The sequence below is a fragment of the Neofelis nebulosa genome, chromosome 8 (genome assembly GCF_028018385.1).
Source record: "Neofelis nebulosa isolate mNeoNeb1 chromosome 8, mNeoNeb1.pri, whole genome shotgun sequence".
Classification (NCBI taxonomy): domain Eukaryota; kingdom Metazoa; phylum Chordata; class Mammalia; order Carnivora; family Felidae; genus Neofelis; species Neofelis nebulosa.
Window position 1 is genome coordinate 8,878,768 of NC_080789.1, and position 14,666 is coordinate 8,893,433.

The 14,666-nt window shown below is 48.3% G+C and overlaps 1 protein-coding gene and 1 pseudogene across 1 annotated transcript in view; both read right to left on the reverse strand.

Annotated features, from left to right (window-relative positions):
- Window positions 1-14,666, reverse strand: part of FAM83F (family with sequence similarity 83 member F) — a 34,799-nt gene that overhangs the window by 9,511 nt on the left and 10,622 nt on the right. The window contains exons 2-3 of the mRNA XM_058741209.1: window positions 2,694-2,861; window positions 2,034-2,155 (exon numbers count right to left, since the gene is read on the reverse strand). Of these exons, the coding sequence (XP_058597192.1) occupies window positions 2,034-2,155; window positions 2,694-2,861 (290 nt within the window). The remainder of the gene's footprint in view (window positions 1-2,033; window positions 2,156-2,693; window positions 2,862-14,666) is intronic.
- Window positions 1,230-2,027, reverse strand: LOC131518809 (small ribosomal subunit protein uS12-like; annotated as a pseudogene).

A 14,666-nucleotide genomic window follows, 5' to 3' on the forward strand; every position in this document is an offset into this window, starting at 1 on the left:
CCCCGCATACAACCCTCCAGCAACCCTCAGTTTTTTCTCTATATTTAAGAGTCTCTTATGTTTTATCCCCCTCCCTGTTTTTATATTCTTTTTGCTTCCCTTCCCTTATGTTTATCTGTTTTGTACCTTAAATTCCACGTATGAGTGAAGTCGTATATTTGTCTTTTTCTCACTAATTTTGCTTAGCATAATACCCTCTAGTTCCATCCACAAAGTTGCAAATGGCAAGATGTCATTCTTTTTGATTGCTGAGTAATATTCCATTGTATATATACACACCACATCTTCTTTATCTACTCATCTGTCGATGGACTTTTGGGCTCTTTCCATACTTGGCTATTGTCGATAGGGCTGCTATAAATATTGGGGTGCACCTGCCCCTTTGAAACCACACACCTGTATCCCTTGGATAAATACCTAACAGTGCAATTGCTGGGTCATAGGGTAGTTCTATCTTTAACTTTTTTGAGGAATCTCCATACTGTTTTCCAGGGTGGCTACACCAGTTTGCATTCCCACCAACCTGGTTTGTACCCTTGTATGCCTTGTAACGTGGGGCTCATAGGACATACAGTCACAAAGGTACTGTGAGGCTCAGGTGTGATACCATGTAGAAAACATTTAGTTCAGTCCCTGGCACACACATTTTAATAAGTGATAATGGAGCTGCTGCTATTGTTAATATCATTCCAATAATTCCATTATTGGCTCCTCTCTAGGTTTTTAGAGCACTTAATGTCTGCAAACCACTACACTTTAACCATGTAAGAGGACTTATGACATTTGTTGATTGTTTCCTGTGCCCAGGTCTCTTTCCTCACCCAGATTTTAGTACACTTGGAGGGCAAAGACTGCTGAGATATAGTCTCTCGTGTTCCTGGTAATTTATTTCTGAATCAGAATTTGGGAGACATTGCCTCCACACCATACCCTTACCTTTTTTTTTTTTTGGCATGTGAAAAGTAAAAAAAAAAACATTTTTTTAATGTTTATGTATTTTTGAGAGAGAGAGAGAGAGAGAGAGCATGAGCAGGGGAGGGGCAGAGAGAGAGGGAGACACAGAATCAGAAGAATTCCAGGCTCTGAGCTGTCAGCACAGAGCCTGATGTGGGGCTTGAACTCACGAGTGGTGAGATCATGACCTGAGCCATAGTCAGACGCTCAACCAACTGAGCCACCCAGGTACCCCCTGTGAAAATTTATTATTGTCCTGTTTTCACTAGCAGGACTTACGATCTTGGTCTTTCCTACTTGCCTTTGTATAAAGGCCAAAAGAGAGACAGTGGCTACTTTGACGACCTTAAAGTGAACACCAGGAAAGCCACCGACAGCATGACCTTTGTGACCAAATCCAGCAACCAGAACCTCATCGTTTTCCTCAATAAAATTCAAACAACTACCACTGGGCACAAAGGCTGTGATTTTTTTTTTTTTTTTTTTTTTTTTGCCATTCTTGACCAAATGGACCCTGACATACTTCCTGATGGCAGAATTTGGCTACTTGGCTTCAACCCTTACTTTTCCCAGTACGATTCCCTTTACGTGGGAAGCACCTGCAAAGGCTTGGCCTTCAGGGCTGTGCCCAAGTGGGCTTCTTTGTCCTGTTCACAATGTCACTTCTGATCTCCATTGGTGGCTATGGAGCTTTCTGGCAGAATGCAGACTGCAACGTTTACCCATCCTGCTGGTACCACGGGCCTGGGCAAAAGAGACCACACCCTCACATTTCTTTCCCAGATCTGGTCCATTCTGCTTCCTACTTGTCCCAACAACTAGCCTCAAAATGCAACCCGTTGCTGTGGACCATGAAAGGCAGACCGTTCTTGATGCCCAGTAAGAGTTGACCCTCTTTTTGGAATAATCCGGTATCCAGAAATTTTGAAGGAAGGGACTGGCCAGGAGGCTCTTGTCATTAGATCAGACAATATGTCTTAAACCCATGACTATGGAGACTCCAGCCCAGTCTTCCACATTGTATATTTGTTACACAAAAAAAGACCTCCTGGATCATTCTCTGTCTTGGCCCAACTCACCTGTAAGATCCAGTGGCTACTTTTTCACCATCTACCATTAGGAACTTTGATGACAGGGTCCCCTTGACCTTCCCCATGGGCATGTAGAAGCCAACACCTGTCACAGAGCGGACACGGATGTTCTGTTGAGAAGAGAAAGGCACTGTCATTCAGGCTGGGGGCCTCTGAGGTTTTGTGTGGGCAGAGAAAGAACACTCTTGTTCATGGAACCCTGCCTATTGACTCCTGTCTATACTAGACTCTACTTTCTACAGCCTTAGAACTGGAAACCCATTTGAAGAGCAGGAGGAAGTTAGCAAATTTTGCTTTGAATATGGATGAGCCCAGAGTAGTTCCTTCCTGTTCCAAAAGCTCCCCAGAAGAGAATCACAGTCCTAGCTTTGACCCTGACAGTGACTCTGCAGCGTGAGCTCCCCAGGACTGGGCCAGAGCTGCCTCTTTAGCCTCAACCGTCTTGAGATAAAATTTAAGCTGGGCATATAATTTAGGGTTATCAATTCACAGGGCAAGGCTTTAGACAGAAAGAAAGGGGTTGAGGTCTTGATGTTCATCTGTGTCCCTGAACTGGGGAAGAGGTAGAGGAAGAGAGAGAGGCAGTCTCTATCTCACCTCCTGCCCTTCCTCCCCACCCTTCACCCTTACCCCCGTGGTACAACTTACCCGAATACGGTAGTCAGCAAGCTCCAGGCCCTGACACATCTCCAGGAAAAACTTTACGCCTGCCTCATCCAGGATGATATACACCGGGACCCGGCGCTTAGACGCAGCATCCACGATGTCTTGGAAGATATCACCATCAGTGAAGAGGTCCATGACCACAGCAATGACCTGGATGTAGAAGGGCACTGGTGAGGCACGTGGTGACTCCACAACTACAGGGATACAGTGTGGCCCAGAGAGGACCAGCAGGGCCTGGGTAACTGGTGGCCAAGAGTCAAATACCCCATCTGCACCACTCCTGGGTTCTCCACGTCCCTACCCATCTCTGAGCACGTCTGAGCCCGGAGATGGGCCCTCTGCTCTGAGAAATGCCTGGGGGTCCAGGCTGTGCTACTTGTACTTCTCCCTGGACAAATCTCCACCATCCCACCCTGGGCATTCTCCGGCAGCTTTTCTGAAGCCAGATCAGGGCAATCTAGGAGGCTGAGGAGAGATGGTCCTAGTGACCTAGGGAAACAAGTAGGCAGAAGAAGACGAGGTCACTGAGAGGCACGGGATGGACTGTAGATCTTTTCACACCCACCTCCTTGCAGGCCTGGTTTGTTTTGATCTCCCTATAGCTGTGCGAAGTTCTATGTGCCCCTTGGTGCAGATCCAGGCAGGGCTCCAGGTAGCTCAAACTCCCCTGGCCTCCAAGTGGCCAGGTCATGCGACACGACCCTTGAGTCAAGGTCACAGCCCAGGACTCTTGGTTTCTAAAAGCTAGTCCTGGAAAGTGAGGCCTTCTGTGGCCCGAGGCAGAACTGCCTTTCTAACCTTAGCTTCCTCCATTTTCCTATGCAAACCTTTCTCCGCACCAGCTGCGGGGTTTTCTTGCTGGCCCCAAGCACTGTGTGTGTGAAGCAGGGGAAAGGGCATACTTTGGGGTCAAGAGATCTGGTTATAACAACTTCCTATATTTGTGACCCGAGGCAAGTCACTTAACCTTGGTGAGCCTCTGTTTCCTCATCTGCAAAGTGGGGATACCCTGTACCCTGTACTTTACACATTTGCCATGGAGATTAGAGATGACATCCGTGAAGCATCGAACACAGTGCCTGGTATGTAGTAAGTCCTAAATAAATGGTAATCACTGTATGGTTGAGGGAGGCTGTCAGTCATAATTGAAAGCCCCAACTCTGAAGTCACACAGAACAGGCCTAGTGCACCAACTCCGCCACTGACTTATCAGTGCCCCAGCTAATACTAGCACCTGCCTCTAAGGCTTGTTGTGAGGGCTTAGGGAGATGAACCATGAGAGCACTTAGCACAGTACTGGCCCATGGTAAGCTCAATGAGTAGTACCTTTCATCCCACCACTTTCACATGCGCTCTACCATTACCTCTGCCTCTAGAGACCATCCCCCCGTCCCCATCACACCATTCACACAATATTATTTAAGACTATTCTCAGCTCCTACATTTCATACTCAATCATCCATGTCAGTTAGCATTTACTGAGCTTCACAGGCAGAGGGAGGATCCAAAGACAAATTATAATCCCTAACTTCAAGGGGTTAATCCCCTCGAATGATAAGACGTTTGCACAAAATAACTAAAACATGAGGCAAAATGAGATAAATGCCTTAAGAGATGTACAAATGACATGTGATGTGAGTTCAAGGTTGGTGAGGCTAGGGGAGAAGGAGGGGCGGAGGGAGGCAGGGAAGGAAAGAGATTGCATGATTACTTCTAGCCAAGGGAGAAGAAAGGCTTCATCAAGGAGGCTGAGACCTGAAGAATGGGCAGCCTCGGAAACAATGAGAAATGAACTGGGAGGAAAACCAAGCAGGCAAGTGGGCAGAGCTGCCGTGCATGGGTACACAGGTTGTGCACTGCACATGGGCTCTGGGCTGACAGAGTGAGTGGAAGATGTGCCTGCCTGAGGAAGGGACGCCTTTTCCTAATCTGCACAAGACTTCCATGTGGGCCAGCAGAAGCCTACAAAGTGGGCATTTCAGGCAAAAAACACAGCATAAACAAAGGCACTGAGGACAGAGACTAACATCACTGAACACTTTCAATGTGCTGTGCACAGTTCCAGATGCTTTAGGTAAATTTAATTTTTTTTTTTTACATTTATTCATTTTTGAGAGACAGAGAGACAGCACAAAAACAGGGGAGGGGCAGAGAGAGAGGGAGACACAGAATCTGAAGCAGGCTCCAGGCTCTGAGCTGTTAGCACCAAGCTCGACGCCGGGCTCGAACTCACAAACGGGGAGATCATGACCTGAGCCGAAGTTGGACGTCCAACTGACTGAGCCACCCAGGCGCCCCTAGGTAAATTAAAAAAAAATTTTTTTTCTTTAATGTTTACTTACTTTTGAGAGACAGAGCATGAGTGGGGGAGGGGCAGGGAGAGAGGGAAACACAGAATCCAAAGCAGGCTCCAGGCTCTCAGCTGTCAGCAAGCACAGAGCCCGACGTGGGGCTCGAACCCATGGACCGTGAGATCATGCCCTGAACGAAAGTTGGACGCTTAACCAACTGAGCCACTCAGTCGCCTCTCTTTAAGTAAATTTTCTAATTTGATCCTCACAATGAGGAGGACTGTTCTCATTTTACAGATGAGGAAGAAAATGCAAAGGGGCTAAATAATGTGCCGAAGGTCATACAGTTAGCACGTAGCAGAACAGGGATTTGAACTCAAGTCTCTCTGACTCCAGAGTCTTCCCTTCACTGCATCATACAGGCTTTATAGAGATGGGACAGCTGTAAAGTGTTTTAGAGACATCACATCAAAAGCTGGTTCTTTAAAAAGACCAAATAAGAGAGACAAACTTCTGACAAGCTGACAAAAACAGGAAATGCAAATAAAATCTGAGTGAAGAAAGAGAAATAACTATACCAATATTTACTTTTTAAGAAGTTGTACTATTTAAGAAATAGTAAAAAAATGGTAAAAAGAATATTAGGACTATTTATAGTTTGATGAATTTGAAAATGAAGGTGACATGGTTAATTCGTTAAAAGCAAATTAAACATAATACAGCACAATCCAGTAAGCTTTATCCTAGAAATGTAAGGAGGATTCAACATCAGATAATCTGTTGTTTTAATTTATAACATCCATGGGGTCAAGGAGGGGAAATCACATATTAATAGTTTTTTTTAATAGTTTTTTAAAAAGTATTTGATAACATGAGATCCCTGCTTGTGAATAAAATTCTCAAAAAAACCAAGCATAGAAGAAGGGACCTTCCTTCACTTGATAGAGGCTATCTACAAAAAAGCCACATGAGACATGCTGAACAGAAAAACTTTAGATACATTCCCTTTAAGTCTCAAGAACATCAATAATACTGTCACCACTGCTGTGGAGAAAAAAGTATTGGAGGTGCTGACTAATGCAATATGATGGAAGGAAGGACAGAAGGAAGGAAGGAAGGAAGGAAGGAAGGAAGGAAGGAAGGAAGGACAGAAGGAAGGAAGGAAGGAAGGAAGGACAGAAGGAAGGAAGGAAGGAAGGAAGGAAGGAAGGACAGAAGGAAGGAAGGAAGGAAGGAAGGAAGGAAGGACAGAAGGAAGGAAGGAAGGAAGGAAGGAAGGAAGGAAGGACAGAAGGAAGGAAGGAAGGAAGGAAGGAAGGAAGGAAGGAAGGAAGGACAGAAGGAAGGAAGGAAGGAAGGAAGGACAGAAGGAAGGAAGGAAGGAAGGAAGGAAGGAAGGACAGAAGGAAGGAAGGAAGGAAGGAAGGAAGGAAGGACAGAAGGAAGGAAGGAAGGAAGGAAGGAAGGAAGGAAGGACAGAAGGAAGGAAGGAAGGAAGGAAGGAAGGAAGGACAGAAGGAAGGAAGGAAGGAAGGAAGGAAGGAAGGAAGGAAGGACAGAAGGAAGGAAGGAAGGAAGGAAGGAAGGAAGGACAGAAGGAAGGAAGGAAGGAAGGAAGGAAGGAAGGAAGGAGAGGAAGAGAGGAAGAAGAGACAGAAGGATTAGAAGAGACAAAACTACCAGCATGTAGAGATGATATTTTTACAGAAAACCCAGTAAAATGCAGAGGAACACTATTAGAATTAACAGGAGAATTTAACAAGATTTCCAGATGTAAGAAAAACTTACAAAGACCAATAGCATTCTTCTGCTACAGTGTCATTCAACTAAAAAAAGGAGAGGGGAGGGGAAAATAAGACCAAAAGTGCAGTTTAGGGCATGTGGTCGGTCAGTTAAGCATCTGACAGTTATGCATCTGACTTCGGCTCAGGTCATGATGACCTCAGGTTTGTGAGTTTGAGCGCCGCATCAGGCTCACTGCTGTGAGTGCAGAGCCTGCTTCGGATCCTCTCTCTCCCTCTCTCTCTGTCCCTCTCCCTTCCCCACTCACTCTCTCTCTCAAAAACAAATAAACATTAAAAAAAGAAATTTAGAAAATTCTATTCAAGGATATTTAAAAATGTGAATAAATGAAGAGATAAAATTGTGTTCATGGATAATATGATTCAATGTTTGAAAAATCTAATTCTCCCCATATTAATAAAATCCAACGCAATTCCAGTGAAAGTCCAATAAGTATTTTTGAAGAACTCAAATACTTCTAAGATGCAGGGAAGGCTAAAGATCTACAATAGCAAGGCCAATTTTGAAAAGAAAACCTAGAAGGGACACTTGTACTACCAGATAGTAAGACATACTGCTGAGCCATAGTAATAAGCATCGAGGTGTTGAGGCAGGAAGGAACTAGAAAACAAACTAATGGAACAGAACTGAGAGACCAGAAACAATTATGTGTTGTAAACATATAAAACTTTAAGTCTGATAGAGGTGGAATCGCAATTCAGTGTCGAGAAAGGATGTTGCTACGCAGATGTTATTGGGAAATTGGCTTACTATGGAGAGAAAAAGTGTATCCCTGCCTTACGCTATATATAAAGGTGAATTTCAGCTATGCTAAATACCTAAATGGGAAAGATAAAACCAATAAAGGAATTGATAAGATAGGTAAGAGTATTTCTTTTTAAGTTTTATTTAAGTAATCTCTACACCCAACATGGGGCTCAAATTCACAACCCCAAGATCAAGAGTCGCATGCTCTTCTGACTGAGACAGCCAGGCTCCCCAAGAGTACTTCTTAAGAGTCTAAAAGCACAAGTCAAAAGGCAAATGAAATTTTAAAAATAATGCATTTGACAAATTAGGATTTTCTGTTTATAGGAGAATGCTGTAGACAAAGGTAACTGGCTGGTGACAGGGAAAAGATACTGCAATGTTTATGATCAAAAGGAATTAATACTCTACAAGGGATCCCTGCAAATCAGCAAGAAAAAGACAAGGAACTATTTAGAAAAATGGGCAAAGGGTAGGAACAGGCAATTCCTAGAGGAGATACTTGAATGGCTAATAAGTATATAAAGAGAAACAGACCTCATTAGTAATCAGAGAAAAATTCAAATTAAAGCAAAGAGATGAGAGAGGGAGAGAGAGATACTGCTTTACAACTATAAGATTAACTAAAAATGAGAAATCTGGATAACCCTAAATGTTGGTATATGAGGAAAGGGGAAGCTTCATGCACTGCTGGTGGGAGGGGACCTGGGTGCAGCTATTCCCTAGAGCAGTGGGCAGAGCTTGGTGGATTTAAGGAAAATTTAAGTGGTGCATAACTCGAGTCAGCAATGCCACTCTTGGATCTCTTGGATCTGTGCAGCACTCTATAAAGGAGCAGGAACAAAAGTATTCACTGCAGCTTTCTTTAGGATAGCAAGGAGTCGGCCACAGCTTCGATGTCCATCTCCAGAAGAATGGGTAAGGAAAATGTGAGGAATGTACATCGCGGAGTACTAGGTAGCTGACAGAGGCAACATACTAGTTCCAGTGCAGAATCTGGATAGTTCTTTTGGAAATGGATAATTTGATTTAAGATGTCAGAGGATGAGATCTACAGCCTAATACCAACTATATAAATAAAAGTACACTACACAAAATAACACTGCATATGTTATATATATATATATATATATATATATATATATATATATATATATATAAACTTTATTTATTATTGAGAGACAGAGAGAGACAGAGCCTGAGCATGGGAGGGGCAGAGAGGAGGAGGAGACACAGAATGTGAAGCAGGCTCCAGGCTCTGAACTGTCAGCACAGAGCCCGATGCAGGGCTTGAACTCACGAACTGCGAGATCACGACCTGAGCTGAAGTCGGACGGTTAACCAACTGAGCCACCCAGGCTCCCCAACGCTGCATGGTTTTCAAGGATACAGACATGTGCAGGGACGTATTCTGAGCACATTAGAGTGGCTATCAGTGCAGGGGGGAAGGAATGAGGGAGAAAATAAAAACAGGAAGGGACTTTCTGTGGATTGATGATGGCAGCTCTGTACTGAAGGTCCAAAACACACACACACACACACACACACACACACACACACACACACACACCAGTTGGCCCAGAGCAGTTCAGAATGGTGAGTATAACAGGGTTGGGCTGGATCATGGAGGGTTTGAACTGGACGCTTCAGGCTCTGCTGCATCAGAACACGCTTCCCCCCATCTTGCAGGGCTTCTGATACCTTACGTCCCAAGTGCCATCTGAGGCCGGAGGCCGTTGCTCATTTCCAAGCTGTGCACAGTGTCCAGCTCAGAGGCAACCCTCAATGTATCGCTGGGCAGCGCTTGACTGGCTCTAAGGTGCTTCTGGATTCACACTCTGGCTTTCCTTTTGTAATTGCAAAAGCAAGCAGGGAGCTGGAAGCCCTCATGGCAACCCACCCCCACCTAGTGGAGGCTGTGATGTGAACGGACGACCATTCCCGAGGGCTCCCCTCCCCCCCTTTCAGGAGGCTTGGTCTGCGGCACCCTGGTGAGAGCCAGCCATCTGTGTCACTACCAATTAAACAGTGAAATATCTGTAGTGGGAAGAGAAATCAATTGCTCTCTGACTCCTGCAATCTCGTTGTGGAGGAGAGGTGATAATTACCCTCCGCTTTGGTCCCTGCGGGCACTGCCTGACATTCAGCTTCAACCCCGGGAACACCAGCTCCCAAATCTCTCTGCCGTGGTGTTTAACGGGCCACGTGATCCTCCGCACCAAACCCAACTTGGAGACTCCCGGTGCCGATGGAAAATGGGATTTTAAAAGAAGGACGTCACAGGCTTAGAACCCGGGGAGGCAGATTTCATCAGGAGAGAAAAGTCACCTCCGCCCCCAGCAGGTTCCCAGTGTCCTTTCCCTGGTTACCCGCTGATGTGCAGCACCCAGAGAGAGAGGTTAATTTGAGGTGGCAGGAGTTTTTAGAAGCTGTTGCAGGCACTGGCAAAGAGGCTCTGAGGCTGCAATACTGCTCATCAGGTGTTTGGTTAGCTTAACATCTCCTCCTCCGATATCCTGCCTCAGCGTAGGGGCAGGGGATCACGGAAGGTTAGGGAGACTCAGAATCTCCCTCTATCTGTCATTTGCCTTTAATTAAACTGCCAGCTTTTCAGATGCTCTGTCTGGATTCCCTAATTACCGTGAGATAATAAAACTCCAAAAAGGACCCGACCTTCCCCAGGCACTCCAGGGCAGCTCCTCTCAAGACCCCTCCTGTGTTTGGATGACCCAGTCTAGCCGTGTGGTGTGGATCTCACCAGCCTGCCCCACGGGCACTTCCAAAATCAACATCCTTTGAGTCACCCTGGCCGGAAGCCCGAGTCTACTGGCCTCCTCCTCCTCCCCACTGACCACATCCAGTTGGTCGCCAAGTCCAGCAGGTCCTACCTGCTCCGTGCACCTGCTCCGGGTCAACTACTTTCTGTTCCCACTGCACTGCTGCTCCCACTCGGGCCCCCTCGTTTCCTACCAAATTTCTGGAACAGCTCCCTAACCGGTCTCTCCTACGAGTCTCTGTGCTCCAATTCATTCTCCAGGGCAGGGATTTCCCCCAGACAATGGCCTCATGAACCAGTGGGTCCCAGAGCCCTCCATCCTCCTTAGCTCAGCACTTGAAGGGCCTTATGATTGGCCCCTTTCTTCGTCTCCAGCCTCATCTTAGGCCACCTCACCTCTGTCCTTACAGTTACCCTAGCACAGGGTTTCCCTACAGTGTCACTATGGACCTTTTGGGGCCAATATCTCTTTGTCGTGGGGGCCGTACTGTGCATGGCAGGGTATTTGGCAGCATGGTGGTAGTAGTGTCATTCAGAGTGGCGACAACCAAAAATGTCTGTAGACACTGATAAGTGTCTCCGGGGGGCAAAGTTGCATCTCCCTCACCGCCCCCCCCCACTCTCTTTTGAGAACCTTTACACGTATCAGGCAGTTTTGAGTTCTTTTGTTCCTACTCCTTTCATACCCCTTTGAAACTCCTATGCAGCTTTCGAGGCTCAGGCAAGAATTTCTCGAACTTCTCCCTACCTAGCAATGCTTGCCACTCCCTGCTTCCTGCCCACACTGGATTCCAGGCAAGTCAGAGGTCCGACACTTTGTTGTAACATCTGCTGACCGGCTCTGTCCCTTACTGGGCTGTGGGCTCCTGGATGGCAGGGACCATCTGATTTCCCTCAGAATCTCTACCCTCGGGGGCCGTCTCAACACCAAGTCAGTTCTCCGTGTTTGTGGAATGAATATCTGAATGTACTTGTGGGGTGCAGATGTAGCTTTATAGTTATCTCTTTTATTTCATTAATGACAAGGCACTGGGGTGGAGGAAAAAAATAATACTGGGCAATAGTCTTGGTTAGATCATCTTGCTGGAAGGAAGAGTTAAAGATCTTCCTCAAGGGCTGCGACGCCTGGGTGGCTCAGATAGTTAAGCATCTGACTCTTGGTTTCAGCTCAGATCATGATCTCATGGTTCATGAGTTCAAGCCCCATGTCAGGCTCTGCACTGTCAGTGCAGAGCTTGCTTGGGATTCTCTGTCTCCCTCTCCCTCTGCCCCTCCTCTGTACTCTCTCTCCCTCTCTCTCAAAATAAATATAAATAAAAAATAAACATTAAAAAAAAAGATCTTCCTCAGGGGTGCAGAGAAGGGGAAAGAAGTTGGAACCTTCTAGGACTGCCACCTCAGCGACAGCTCAAAGGTCTGATCTCTTTGCCTCTGTTCTACCCACCCAAGATCTTAAAGGAGCAGCCAGTCCGTAAGTGAGGACAGTTCTCAACCAAGGGGTAGAAGTCTGCACCAAGTACATCAGGCCAGGAAGCAGGGCTGCAACCAGCACGTAGAGCAGCCACCTTCGTGGAAATTACAAAAGAGAGCCTGTCCTCCGCGTAAATGAGATGCAGGGCCCTAAGTGGAGCCTGGGCTGCGTGTCAGTCCTGCAAAGCCTCTCGGTTGTACCTGCGTGCCGGGCACAGGCTGCACCTCTGTACTTAGTCCCTGCACTGAAGGACATTTCAGACACAAAGAATCTCAGAGGTAGAAGGAAACTTCTACAGTTAGAGCCTGGCTCCAAGGTTAATTTACTCTGTTGGGCAGAGATGGGACTAAAGCCTGGGCCTGACCCCAGTCCTGAGCTTCCCTACAGCACTAAGCTGTCCCCGGCCCTCTCACCAAGTGATGGGGACAGGGCAGCTCTGGGCACGGATCTACTCTGGCTGGGACCCCAGGCCACCTGCAGTCACACAAAACCAGGATGCTTCAGTAGAGCGGGACAATGCCACTCTCTCCCTCACTGCTTCCCGCCGCCCCCCCCCACCCCCACCCCGGGCTCTGCTGATATGGAGATGTAGGCACTGGGCAGGGAGGGGCACAGGCCAGGCCTGTTCGTTGCAGGGGTGCCAGCCGCAGGTCATGTCCTTCTGGGGAGGGAGGAAGGAAGGAAGCCCACCAAGGCACAGAGGTCGTTCAGGTTCCCACTGATTACAAGAGAGCCTGGGGCCCGACGTTTACCTCCCAGGGCTGCTGGGAGGTTCAGATGAGGTCATGCTCACAAAATCCCACCAAAAAGCTGTGTGGTTATGAGGGGTCATTAAACTCACTATAGGGTGAAGGGGGCTAACTCCCACACCTAAAGCCCTAAGGTTCCTTGGGGTAGGGAGGGCAGCAGCTGGCCCTCTGTCTGGCAGCCCAGGGGAGTCAGTTTGTCTGGGAACAGTGAGCAGTCCTTCCCTTTCCCGTGGAGGGTAGTGCTGGGTCGGGCAGCCAGCAGTCTCCTCTGATCTCCGCAGAGGGACCAAGGTCTACAAGGCAGTGGTTGTCAGACTTCAGCGTATAAAGGATCACCTGGGGTGGGTTAGGGACGGGGATGTGCCTGTTGAATGTGCAGGTTCAAGGGCCCCATCTGCAGAGATTCAGATCCAGCGGGTCCTTAAATAATACATTTTAGCAACACCCTTCCCCTGCAGGGGATCTGAACGCAAGTGGTGGATGGCCTGACTGCTGTTTGCAAGAGGATCTGCTCTCTGGAAGCAGAAAGTCTTACTGGTTGTATGGCCTTGAGCGAGTCATTTCATCTAAGCACCAGTTTCCTCATTTTGAAACGGGGAGGTGATGCCTTCACCGGGTTGTTCTGGGTTTTTAGTGAGATAATGTGGGCGGCTCAAGGGGCTGGGCGCTTGGCCTGTTGTGAACAGTAGGTAAATACTGGTGCCGTTTTCTCTCCTCAGAGACTGAACCCTGAACAAAGGGGCCACCACTTCAGAGGAGGGGTGACAGAGGAGAGAGCCAGTGAGGGGCGGGGGCCGAGCCGCCAGGAGCCGCCCGCAGGCTCAGACATCAAGGTGGAGATGTTTTTCCTTTGCTCAATACCATGCCCAGCAGGCCCAGCCTGGGGTGGTGATTAAAGCCTAGACAACACTACACTTGCAGAAAGGTCAGAACTTGAGCTAATTGAGGGGAAGGGCAGCTCAATTAAGTGAAGAGTCTGTACAGTGCACTGTTCCTCGAGCAGTGCTGGGTGTCTGTACTTGCACACGGACCAGCGGGAACACCGTAAGCAAACAACCGCCTGAGTAGGGAGGACCTGGAAGTGGTCCCCGGGAATCTCACGGTCATAGGGGCTAACGCAGCCCTGCAAGCGTGCCGTGGCAGGACAGAAACTCCCTCGGGGATGGCGGGGGGGGGGGGGGGGGGGGCGGGGGGGCTCTCAGCGCTCTGGGTACACCGGACTTACTGTTGTCATCAAGGCTTCAACAGGCTCCTTTGGAATTGTCACCAATTCAGCACACGTAGGGTGTGAACGACTGAATAAGAAAGCTTTGTGTTGAGCTCCCTGGGGTAAAAGGAGAGCAGAGCCAACAGGGGAGGCCTGCACAGAGGAACACTGCCTGGCCTCGCCCTGCCCCACCCTAGGCTCCAGATTCATTCTGCTAAATCCCCGGTCCAAGAGTGTATTGCAGGCGGACAAGCAGACTTTGGAGTCAGGGATCCCACGCTGGCAGCGAGACCTCTGAATTCTACCCCACGGTTCCTGTGAGGAAGCACAGGAATGCAGAGATTCCCCCGGATGGCCAGGCCCTGCCCTTTCTCGCTGAGCAAGCACACGGTAGGTGCTCAGGGTCAGCTTGATGGGATACAGCTCACTCAGTCCCTCTCAGTCCCTCTCCCTCCTGGCAGGTGGACCCAACAACACAACCCGAAACATGTCATTCCTCTGCTCAGACGCTGGCCCCAGGCTGCCTACAGAATTAAGCCTTTAGCCCAGCTGAAGACCCTTCACGTGCTTCCAGCCCACTCCCTCCCCTGACAATAAACTCCCACCACACCAGATGCTCTACGTTCTCCAACCACACCAGCAACCCCCCCTCCCTCCCCCACGCCCCGCCCGGCCCAACTCATGCCCTAACTCATGCTGCCACCACCGGAACGCCCTTTCGCTGTTGAGGGCCCTAATTCACTCTTCCCAGAGGCCCTCCCAGGATCCTTTCCTGTCCTCAGTCCCGAGGACGGGCGGTGTTTGCCCTCCCCGAGATGCTTGTCTGCTCAGGCCTGTGTCTGTCCTGAGCACCTGAGGGGTGGGGGCAGAGACCTGTCATTCCTTCCAATCCAGGACCTGACACTGAATGT